The sequence below is a fragment of the Amia ocellicauda genome, chromosome 9 (genome assembly GCF_036373705.1).
Source record: "Amia ocellicauda isolate fAmiCal2 chromosome 9, fAmiCal2.hap1, whole genome shotgun sequence".
Classification (NCBI taxonomy): Eukaryota; Metazoa; Chordata; class Actinopteri; order Amiiformes; family Amiidae; genus Amia; species Amia ocellicauda.
Genome location: NC_089858.1, coordinates 20,943,050 through 20,955,540, shown reverse-complemented (window position 1 = coordinate 20,955,540; position 12,491 = coordinate 20,943,050). Strand labels below are relative to the sequence as shown.

Below are 12,491 nucleotides of genomic sequence, written 5' to 3'. Positions count from 1 at the left end.
TTGTCTCTTCTCATTTGAGGCCTGACAAATAATCTTTTCTCCCTGTCTAACCAGGGAATAGTGAGGAAATAATAAAAGGCTTTGGTTTAATTAGGGAAACCCATTTATGACTCCAGGCCTAAGCCTTGCAATTAAGCAATTTACTTGCTTGATAATTGATCTTGCAGTGGTATCTCAGTGGAGCTATCCTCTTCAAATATCTTCAGGATAAAATAACATTTACCGGCATTGACTATAAAGTACCTAAAATGGAAGTTTTTACAGGGAATATGATTAATCAGTTCTGAGAATAATATTTGTAATGCAAATAATAACAAAAAACAAGAAAGTGACCATTATTTGTTTATTAGCACATTACATATCTAGATATAGATTAAAGGGATTTATTATAAGCCCTGTAAAAAATGTTCTTGCCAGTAGGGCTTCCAGACCATGTGATCCAGTCTTTGGATTTTTGCAGATCCTGTACAGTCCTGCGGCTACCCAGTTCTTAGGAAGGTGCCGATTCTAAAAATACAATAAATGATAATAAACAAGAAACATGTCAAGATAGATTCCTTTAATATTTTGCCTTTTTCTTATTTTGGGGATCCCATTTCAATAATAAATTAGGCTTTGCAATATATGATACCTTTTAATATCCATTAATAATGCCTCATTCAAAGCACTAAATGTAAGTAAATGCTTTCTGAGCTCCTACACATTGTGCTGCAAATTATAGCAGTGCTTCCCCCCATAATCCTACTTGGCCTAGACAAGAATTTGCAAAGACAAGTGATGCACTGCAGGGCACAATTAGCTCAAGATGGTCTATGGCTGTGTCATATTTAGGCAATAGGGTGTGACAGGCAAACCCAAACCTCAAGTCCCTTGAGGGCTAAAGTTATCTAATAGCCACTCACCCTCATGCTGCTGTTATGTGTTTAAAGGCATCTGGGCAGCATGTTGGGAGAGGAAAATAGCACTGGTCCAGTAGACTACCAAAGAAGCAGAAAGGCATTAAACACTGGGATAGAATCCAGTTTGATGCAGAGTTTAAGCTACCTCATTGTTTGTTAAATTATGTATTGCATAGTTACCCCCCCATCCACCAATTTCTAGTGTGTTACATTCTACCGTGTTACTATTTTAGCCTTCCACTATATCCTACATGCAAGAGTTAAATAGTGCTCTATTATTCTGGCAAAGTTTATTCTTTCCACCCTGTAAAGGATGATGGCAGAATTTTACGATTAAGGGCAGTTTCTTTCTTCTCTCACCTACCAATAGAGGTCACTGTACTACACTGAGATTAATCAGCCTCATCTGATTTTTCTCTCCCAATCCCCTTGCTAAACAACAAAGCCAGACTTCACTTTGCATCCATAGCCGAGCTTGGCGCACAGCACTACTCAGCCCACTGTTGAATAGTCAAGCTCCTGGAAACACAGCCTACATTATTTATCAGATAATACACTATCAGCCTTTGACCATAAAACATAGAATACACGCAGCCTCTGGTGCAGTCTTTTACTGCCAGGAAGGTGTTTGTCCCATTACTTTTGTTTACTAGTGTAAAAACAAGTTGTATTTATAGGTTTATAAAACCTAAAAAAAAAAAAAAAAAAACTGTTTTGCTTTTTACACAAGTTGAAAGAACCAAAGTTCACCTTTGTTTTTCCTTTTTTATAAAACATCTAAGGACTTTCTGAAAGTCTTGGACAATTAAAGATTACCATTATAATGAAGGATCTTTTTTAGTCCATTAAGAATATGAAACAGCATATGAAAAAGAGAATGACAAAAGCCTGCTTGCCCTCCTTTTATGAAAGATTTATTCAAATTTCTCATTGCAGGGAATACTCGATCTGATTGTGCTCAGCACAGGAGGTCCAAAAAATGAACTTGCTATCCACGCTTTGAAAAACAACTTTGAGGCTGACGCTTACTTTGTAAAAGTAATTGGTAAGTTGAAGCTTTTCATTTATTTTTTTTATGAGTCCAGTGTTGTCCATCTTACATGAAACGAGAAGTCCATTAGATCCAGCCTTTAGAGCTGCTATCTTGGAGAGTACACTGTATTGAAGCATTCATATCTAAACATAGACTATCTTTAAAATCTTCTGTGGGGAGAAATTATTTTACCTTATTTTGCTAACTGTCCAGTTGAATAATGGAACTTGCATTCAGGTGTCATTAGTATGAATTGAAAAACATGTTTAGCTCAGAAAAATAAAATGTTCAATTGTTGTTGTGGTTTTAAATATTAGTTACTATTTTTCCTCCTTTTTCTTTCCTCCTAAATATACAATGTGTTGCTGTATTTATTCTATTTTTTTTTTGTATATACAAATACACATCTGTCAGTTGACAAACAGCACCATAAAGACCTTATTGTAAACATTGACTGTAGAGTGTTAGGAAATTTGTTGTACCGATTAGATTAATGCTCTTATTTTATGATTCTTAATAACAATCAGCTCTACTGTCACTGAAATAGAAATCCTATAGACTAGGCTGTATTAATCCAAATTGTAAAAAAAAAAAAAAAAAAAAAAAAAATCAGTTTTAAGACAAACAACCAGAGCATAGATCTGGAAGATGGTATATTGATAAAGCTGACATTTAGAAAATGAAAACTGTCAACAAATAGCTTTAATGTCCTTTAATCTGAGGCTCCTGGGTTTTAATTAAAGATGAACCAATGCGTATTTTCACACTGACAGGATCTCTGCTCTGCTGTTGGGTTTTTCTCCTGGCACTAATCAGACCTGGGATCCTGTCTGCTTCAATAACTGCACACAATTTCTCCAAACTGCAGATTAGCCACATCTATAGATCAGTAATTTAATATGCTTATTTTTTATTTTATTTTTTATTTTGAAGCAATACCCATCCTGAAGCTTCAGGAATTTCAACTGATGAATGTGTATATATATAGTCTTTTTTTTTTGTTTTAATTCTCCTCATTTTTGTCTTTTTAATGCAAATGCAGTGGGCTCTTGAATAATGCTATGTGCAAATCACCAGTTATTCTCATGTGAGAGCAGGAAACGTTCAGCGAAGTTTACTGCAGATTTGCATCTGTTCCCTTGCCAGCAGGGGTAGGCTGATTGCTATATAGTACGATGAATTTGTCAAGCAACAATGGGGAAAAAAAAGCACACGTTCGCCTTCCTGCTGCTTATGTTTAAAAAAAAAAAAACTGCAGGAGCTCTCCTAATGCTGAGAGCACGAACATGCGTACCATAGCCTATTTTGGGCACTGAAGGACAACTGCATAGTAACCAAATCCCATTTGGGCTGTAAGTCTCACAGTATGCAGATTTGCTAGTCTTTTCCATCTGGAGGCCTGGGTTCAAATCCCACAAAGGTCTCTAAATTCTTGCTTGATGCTTTCTCACATCACTAAGGACATGATCTCAGTAAACATCATCCCCATTACAACCATTAGACAGAACAAAGGCACCTGCCATGAATTTACATATATCTTCTCAGGTTAAACAAACAAAACAAAACAAAACTTTCTATCACTTCTGAATTTCACCAAAGAAGTAGTAAGTTTGATAAAACTGATCAGTAACTATAAGTAAGTAATTTCTGTATTAGTCAGGTTTGAAAATGAACCTCCCAGATTTGCTATTCTTGTGTTGCAAAAATTATTAATTTTGAAAAGTCCTTCTCTAATTTATGAACGCTATTCAAAATCAGGATTAAACATCACTCTTTCATTGAGAAAATGCCAGTCTTCCATATCCAGGTAACTAAGAAAGGGAATACCTGTGATTCCTAGATCACCTAATTTTTTCTCTGTATGCATCTTTATTTAATCGTAAGGTTTTACATGCTTGAATCATCTTAAAGATCTGGCTCAACGGATAAAGAAAACAGATGTTTCAGGGGGTATTACAGGGGTTGGAGAGGCAAAAGTGAAATGAGAATGTAATTGCTAGTCTTTGACGGCACTCTCACTTGACTTCTTTTCTTAGAGGACAGCAGGCGATTTCCGCCGGCATTAGTCCCCAAGCTATTATCGAACAAGAAGCTGTAATATTGACTTTACGTCTAGGTTGCTTAGAGGATGAAATTATAAAAGATAGGTTTCAGGATGGCTGAAAGATTGAACTAATTGCAGCATTCACCACTAATTCAAGCTATGGATTGATTCTTTGAAATACACTCTCAAGCGCCTGCCGTGCCGGCTTCAGATGGTGTGTTATGGCAATTAATTTAAATGGACCCCACTATTTTTAGGGGGGACTTCTACTAAAGCTAAATTCTTTACTTTTACTATGCCATTGGCTCTCTTTATTGAGCAATAAAATCAGCTCTAATCACCCCCTCTGTTAGATTTTTGTTAACCCAAATTGACGTTTCATTTAGAGGACTTAATAAACTGTAAATTGATTAGAGGCCAATATGTCACTAAATCCTTATTAAGAAGCTACCCATTGCTAGGAGGGTAAAATATGGAACATTACCTCAGCGGGGGGGGCGCAAGCTATTACTGAACATGTAGCTATTTCATTTAAAGGCTGTTGTAATCACAGTGTGCTCTTATGCTAGAACAAGGAATTGCCATATGTATAGCAAAAACTTAATTTGTTTTAATTCTATACACCTGCTTTAGTTTGCTTTTAAACAGCTTCCAGATTCATGCTACTGTTTGTTTTGAATAGTTCATAATTGTAGATGACTGCCAAAGGCCATTTGTTTGAGCTAGTTTCACAAATCTAGGCTAGCGTTAATCTAGGTGATGTTTTTTTAGGTAACGTAAACTGTGGTTATATCTAATTGGAATGGGGTCTCCATCTATAGTATACATGTTTTAGTTTTTGCTGTTGTTTAAAGTTAGAATGTTGTGGCAGTCTGATTGATATTTTATTAATTGTCCATAATTGCTATAACACAAGACAAACCAAGAAATATGCCATATAGCATTCAACTAAGAAAAGCTTATTGGGAAATCACATTTTCTTTTAAAATTCAAAGGATCAATTGAATGGCAGAGATTCTTTGAAGTTGAACAAGATATCTCAGTTGTTGTGATATGTTTCTTTCAGTGTCAGATGTTACTTACCGATATGCCCCCCCCCTTCTTACTGACCCAGTGTTGCCTACCTTTAATTCAGTGTAGTGCAATGGGAAAGCTGAAGCTAGAGACTTCACTGCTTTTATCAGTTGGTTTTGTGCGCTAGGTTATCACAGTTTTACAGTCAGGTTGTATTAAAATAAATAAGAGAACATAATGCACAAATAACATTTCCCCAGGAATTAGGTGGTTAACCATATGTATTTAAAGACATGTTCATTTAAAGGTATTGTGCATTTCCTTGTTACATCCAGCACACAAATTTCTCCAATCAAAGGTTACATAATGATTCCAAGATCAGCTGATTGTAAAGAACAAACACTTCAGGATTTTATATATAATCAAACCCTAGGATGCCAATAGAATTTCACCAAGAGATTCGATACGGACAAAAAAACATTAGTCTTATTATACAGTGGAACATCCTGTAAAAAAAAAAAAAAAAAACCAAAGGAGGTGATTGCATTTCTCCTCTCTTATTGCTATGCAAATTACCCATAATTCAAATACATCTGCAGCCTTTATCCCATCGGTGATGGCACCTCTTGAATCGGAACATTGTAGCCATCTGTCACTAATAAAATGTAAATCCAAACGTTGATAAATTTTGTTATTTTAAGTGAAGAACTCCTTCAATAAAAATCATTGAGCATACAATACGTCCTTTCCTTGTAATATACGTGTAATGTCAGACTATTCATCCGTGATGATATTTCTTAATGTGTAGTGATTCTTTCCAACAGTACTAAATGATTATCTAATATGGGCTTCAGTAGGGGAGGCAAAAAAAAGAAAAGAAAACGGTTTATGTTTGTATATCATAAAGCATTTATTTCTTCGTTTTGAGCTTCGTTGTTTGGTAAAGTATCATTCTGAACATTTTGCATTGCATTCTGCTAGAAGTATCTTTGTTTAAACTTAGGGAATAACCTAGAAGCTTGGTTAAATCATAATAAACCTTGTGGGTATTGGGATCTTCTTCTGTATTCCCTGTCTAAGTCTGATAAGGATTTTAAAACTATATGGTAGGTCCGATATTATCTGCACTTATTTAGCAGGGAGTCATTACATTTGCTATTACAACATCTCGTAAGATCCAGTAGGAATAATTTAAGGAATTGTAATGGGAAGGGAAGAAAGCTCTGGCATGCAAACTATAAGAATATGAAGTTAATTTAAAATGTATTTTTTTATCCATACTTCATAGATGATCCAATAATGGAGTCCCCTTTTACAGTCATCAACATTTTTGAGTTATGTTTTGATGTTTAGGAGTTCAGGTTCTCTGATAATTTTCAAGATTTGTTTGTTTGTTTGTTTTATCAGTTACTTGTTAAATCAGCTATTACTTACGAGTATAAGACAGTTCATTACATGCCCAAGACAGCTGTTTAACTGCAGCTTTCTGGTCTGCAGAGATAAAGTGAAGGTTAAATTCAGTACAGGATGAGGAGAATGTGATCGGAGGTAGAGAAATAGTTGCATTAGGTGTGGAATATCTTAAACTGTATTTTATTCAGGCAGTAACTTGTGATCATTAGCCACACTTCACTGTTCAATTAATTTAATATGGTATAGCTGTAGAACAATGATGTAAAGATGGAAACCACTCAAAGTGACAATACAAGACTATGCCATTATCACATGGGGATTTATGAATGACTAGTTTCAAAAGGACCTGACTTTGTTTTTAGCTCAAATTAGTGAAATAGTTTGTTTCTTGCCTTTGTTTTGCAGGAAGTCAGATTCTCATCAAGCGTTGCTGCATACCCCTAGCCAGGTGGTTTATTTATCTTTAAGAGCAATAATACATTAGCATACAGAAGACTTCTACAATGACTGCGGGAAATTAACCTCCCCTTATGTCTCTGGATGTTCTTCAGCTTTAAATAATTCCATGACTTCCGAGCTCAGGACCTTAGACCCAGATTATGTGGAGGGGAAATTAATCCTTAAACCACAGAGCTTGTAAAGTCTGAGATGGAATTTGTAACCTTGAGTGTTTTGATGCCTGTTGTTGTTCTTGTTTTCTTTATCAGGTTTATGTGTTCTACTGCTCGATTTAGTCACAGATTCCTCCTTTGAACATTTTGTTCTCTCTAATCTGAAAGTGGGGGGGCTTTGGTGTATTGTATTGTTGGTGACTGCTGTAATACATATACCAAAAGTTGTACTGTGGTTATGGCAGTGAGAAAAACAGGGGAGTGTTCAAAGCAAAGCCTTTTAAATATTTAGTTATCATACATCAGAATTTCCTTGATATGGGTGACTCACAGATTTCACTAATGCAGCCTACATATTTGAGTTAGGGATTAATTAGACAACCAGACACTTCCCTTACAGCTATCCTGGGTAATTCTGTCCTCCAGTGCAATGTTTTTAAAATCTCAAGAACAGATTCAATTTAAAAATGGAACAAAGAATAAATGTATACACTCTCTGAGGTGCCTTCAATTCAGTTTGGCTGTAAGTTCATCAACAGTGTTCAAACCTTTCTCCATAACTCGTATGGGAAAATGAAGCATTGTCTGTTTATTGTCCTTTGCTATTTGCAGAGTTTTAGTTTTTGTTGTTCTACATGCCTAGGTAATCCTGCTTTTTATACTGCTTATTTTAAGTGATTGGTTTAGTATTACTATTGAAAGTAAATGGATCAATATGTTCTCAAAAGCTTTTATTATTTACTTATGTTGCCGTTAAATAATTTTGCCTTGTCTTGGTTATACAGGAGTAGGGTGCATGAAGAAGCACTAGCAACACACTAATTTCTCCCCCCTGTTTAATTTTTTTGAAATCTTTAAATTGTTGTTTCTTCAGAAGTCTTAATAATCGGCTAAATATGTCACTTAATTAAATTAGTCTATCTAAAGCATTGTTCGTGTATCAAAGCCTATTTAAATACCAACCAAGCAGCACGTCTGGTGTTTATTCTTACTGGTTGATTTAATACAACAGTGAGCTGTCCTATTCAAAAGTCAAATAGACTTTTTCCATAGATTCTAGAAACTCTTCAGTATAATCTAAGAATATTACACCTGATATTGTTGTATTATTTTCTTTTCATATTTCGGGGGGAAGGTCTAGTGAGAAGCACTAAGCAATATGGCAGTTCAAAGAATTGAATACTGCCTTTTTTCCTTTCATTTATGTATACAGATTGATCCATTGAGATTTGAATATGATGTCTTGGTGACATCTCAGTGGATGACCAAAACATTTTTTATTTTCAGTAACCACATATTCTGTGTTATGCCAAGATTAAGGAAAACAAAATGCCTCCTTTTGCAACACCAGGTACTGACCTTCACTCTTCACCTATTCACTCACCTGCCACAATTAAAATGTCAAAGTAAATGTACAAGATATTGAAATAGAGCTCAGCTTTTTTTATGCCAGGTTTCTAGTCACATTTCTTACATGACATTGAACAGAAATACATTTGCAATATTCAGTCGACAGAAATTCCTGAGAAATAGCTTTGCCTTAACACTCATCTGCCTTTAACTAGATGTGAGGGTTTTCAGTTCACTACCTTCAACGGAGTGACTTAATGCTTACAATGCATAACTTATGAGTCCACAGACCTCCTGAAAACATTTATAGGGTCGATGTTCTGATCATCTGTCTTTTATAAGCAGGAAGGCTATAGCCCATGTCTTCAAAAGCCGTTCATTGCCGAACAAAAGGGAATCACCCATTAAATTGTGAAATCTGTTTTATTTTAAGCACTTAGGGATTATTAAACATCTTACACATTTTGCTAATTTTCTTTCCCGCCTGCATATTGATCTACTCTCAGAATCCAATATATATATTAGGTAATTTTGGGATTTTTATTTTTTTGCATCATTATTAAATGATAGATTCCAAAAGAGCAACCCTCGATCTAGTGGCTCATTTTGCATTTATATCCCTGCTCTGATTGCCATCAATTGTGACGTTTTCTCTTATCTCAGTCTGCCGAGTGAAAAATGTCTCTGCTCAGCTGCCTGAGAATCCCACTCCGTGTGCAGTCTTCAGCTCGGATAGTCAGATTCGCTCGTGCAATTATGAGACAGCCGAGAGAAATTAAGTGTCTGATAATGCCTCGCTCTGGAAAAGCTTTAACTGCATCTACAAGTGCTCAGTGATTACAATTTCTGCACGCTTTTCAGTGGCATCACAAAAATCTGTAAGTACTCCGAGAAAGGTCTGGTCAAGTAGGTAATGGATTCAATAAAAATGAAAACATTTAAAACCTAGATGTCAATCACACAGAAATTTCCAGCATACTGAAGAGAATGTTTAATATTCATGTTCTGTTGGTCTCATATGGATTCCAATATAGCTAGTAAGTAAAAAGTCTACATATAAATAGTTCTGACTGATTTCCCTCTTAGAACACATTAGTGGTTATGAATCACTGCCCCACCACAAGTACAAGGATAAATTCCTCTCTTTGGTAGTGGTGTTCCAGGCCTTGTTGCTTGCTTGTCATGTGGCTTGTCAAAATGTAGCCGCAAAATGCAGCTTTACAAGGGTCAATGAGATCAGGCTTGTGAAATCCAGACTTTAGCAGTTTAATTTCCAGCCATGGTCACATATGTTCATTAAAGTTGATGCATGTCTAGATCTGTGGGATCGGCTACAGCCGTGTATCCCATACATTATGCCTTTCACAGCACAACTTTTAAAGGTTAATTTGAAATCTTGATCCATCGCCCCACTCAGGCAGCCTGCGTCTCCAACAATGAATAGAAAACAGAAAAATATTTTGTTCATGGTTAAACAATGAATCGTTGAATTCCACATGGACAAACCCTGCCATGCTTCCCTTTTTGAATGCTTCTTGGCCTTGAATTCCTTTGATTGTTGCCTTGACTAAGGTAGTGCTTCCATAATTGCTATTTTCATTCAAATCTAGAAAGGAAAAAAATGTCAATGATCAAAGTCCACACACAATTTTAGTTCATAGCAGAAATTCTCTGTACCATAATGAAGAAAATTAGCCATATTTCATGCTCTTATAACTCATTGTGTTTATTCACTTATAGTATGGCCACTAACTGCATTTGTTTTAATAACCATTTGATAAGAAACCTGCTTAAATTGGCGTTATAATTTTCAAATGAAAACCAAAACATTGACCAGTTATTACCATGAAGTTCTGAACTGAACGATTACAGGTTACTTAATTCAGATAAAACTGTGGAAACCCTTTCTTAGGGGATAAATTAAATGGAGAATATTTGGTATCTTTAATGCTCTTTCAGAACAAACAATTTAGCCGATTATTGAGATTTATTGTCCAAGTCCATTTCCTAGCTCACGCTTCCATCACTCTGATATCTGCTGGCTCCACATTTCCATTAATGCCTCCATTTCCATTATCAGCATTGAGATTTCCTTCCTTGAAACCTCTGAAAGAAGGTAAGTGAGGAAATTTGTTTACTTCAATATTGGCTATCCAGAAAGGCCATTCAGGTGATGCCACAGTCATCAGCGTCTATAGACTGTCAGAGTTAGACAGCCACACGTCATTAAACACTGATCTCTCTATCTAGCAATAGAGTCAGTATAGTGGCCTAGTAGATGGAGTGTGTTCTCCACATTCAGGGAGGCCTGAGTCCTCAAAATATGGAGTAGGCAGCGCATTGCCGCCAGGTTATACATTTACCACGAGACCACAGACGTTAGTAACTTTGCATTTAATGTTTGTTTTCTTCTACAGCATATGGTCTTTGGTATTACAGCTATTATCAGAGTGCTGCAGAAATGTTTTTGAAATCTTAATTATACCTTTCTTCATCAGCCAAACATCAATATCAAAGTCCAAAGGAGCTAATCAATATACTAATATGAATTTCTCTTATTGTGATTAAATATCTATGATTTGTACATCTCTGCATGTTTCTCAAAATGCATAATGCAGATAGAAATTTTGTCAGGATCTAGATTGCCCTGACAATTACAATGTCATAAGAATTAACATCACATCTTAAATATGCAGACTGCACTTGGTTATAACCTTTTTTTTTGTTTAAATATGTTGTTGTACATTGTCTATTACCCTTTTTTACACACTTTTAATCACTACAACAATATTGCGTTTCTGACAGTTCGCCACAGTTTGAGATATACATTTAAAGCAGAATTATTCCTGCTGGAAATGGGATTTTAATTCACCATGCATAATTATATGGCAAAGAGTTTTAGAAAAGCCTTCAACTCTTTGTGTTGTCTAATGTGTTAAGTCAAAAACATGTGGTGGTATCTAACTAATTACATTGGTCTTTAACCTTATCCGAGTCTGTTATTGCTGCAACTGTTTCTAATACTGATTATTTTAATCAGTGCTGACACATGTAAGTGTATTGCAAATGAGCTTTTCTGTTTGTGAAATAAATAAATTCTCATTGGAAACTAGCAAGTACATTTTAGAAGGCAATGTAGAAGGGATTGCAGTGTGGAGTTGTGATTCGGACTCTGGAGCGCAGGGTCATGGTTTCAATTCCAGTTGGGGTCAATGCTGTTGTACCCTTGAGCACGGTATATTACCAAGATTGTTCCAGTTAAAACCCAACTGTATGAATGGTTCTTTGTATGTATAAATAATGTGATATGTTGTAAGTTGCCCTGGATAAGTGCATCTGCTAAGAAATGTAATAAAAATGTGAGCTTTCACATTATAGCAAACATTTCCCTGTATCAGGTATTGATAATAGATCTAAAGACTTTTCAGCTCTGATGGAGTCTTGCTGGTCCCTCAAGGTTTTCGCCAGTCTGCTTGTCTTGAGATATGCTACAGAGTTAATTGGAACAGTCATCCACAATGTTGTACTGACAGGTCACGTTTCTGTGGGGAGCTCCAATTATGAGGAGCAGATGCTGTGTTTTTCCAAAAGTTGCTAGGGACAGCTAGTGGGTCATCCACACATTGGAGCTCGTGAGAGACTTTTAATGAAAGCTTGCTTTGCTTCAGACCACAACATTCAAAATAAAAAACATCCATTAGGACATTGTTTCATTTCCGATTACCAGAAAATGAGAGATTCAATGAGGTTTTTTATGTTTGTTTAGCTTTTTTTCCGTTATTGTTTTTCAGTTGTGATAACCCTGACAAGATATACCAAAATCATCCTTAAATTCTTCAGCCTCTTTATGGATTACTTAGCAAGTTCTGGTAGAAATGTGTGATATAATGAAAGGATCATAGGGAGTCTGGACAAGAGTAAAATATGAATATATCACAGTTAAGTCCTGGTATGCTGTTAGCCTGCACTATAAAAGCCAAATTTACAAGTAATCCTTAGTGATATTTTTACCTGATTCTCTCATATTCTCAAAAATTTGACTTTTTTTTTTTTTTTGGCTTTGCTTCAGCTTAATGCACGCTGAGGAGAAAAGCTATTTTACATGTCTTAAATAAAATGATTGTATG

At 35.6% G+C, this 12,491-nt stretch overlaps 1 protein-coding gene across 1 annotated transcript in view; it reads left to right on the top strand.

Moving 5' to 3' along the window:
* The window catches only part of itfg1 (integrin alpha FG-GAP repeat containing 1), a 105,673-nt gene that overhangs the window by 67,066 nt on the left and 26,116 nt on the right, over positions 1-12,491 (top strand). Inside the window, exon 12 of the mRNA XM_066713711.1 lies at positions 1,836-1,944. Within this exon, the coding sequence (XP_066569808.1) occupies positions 1,836-1,944 (109 nt within the window). The remainder of the gene's footprint in view (positions 1-1,835; positions 1,945-12,491) is intronic.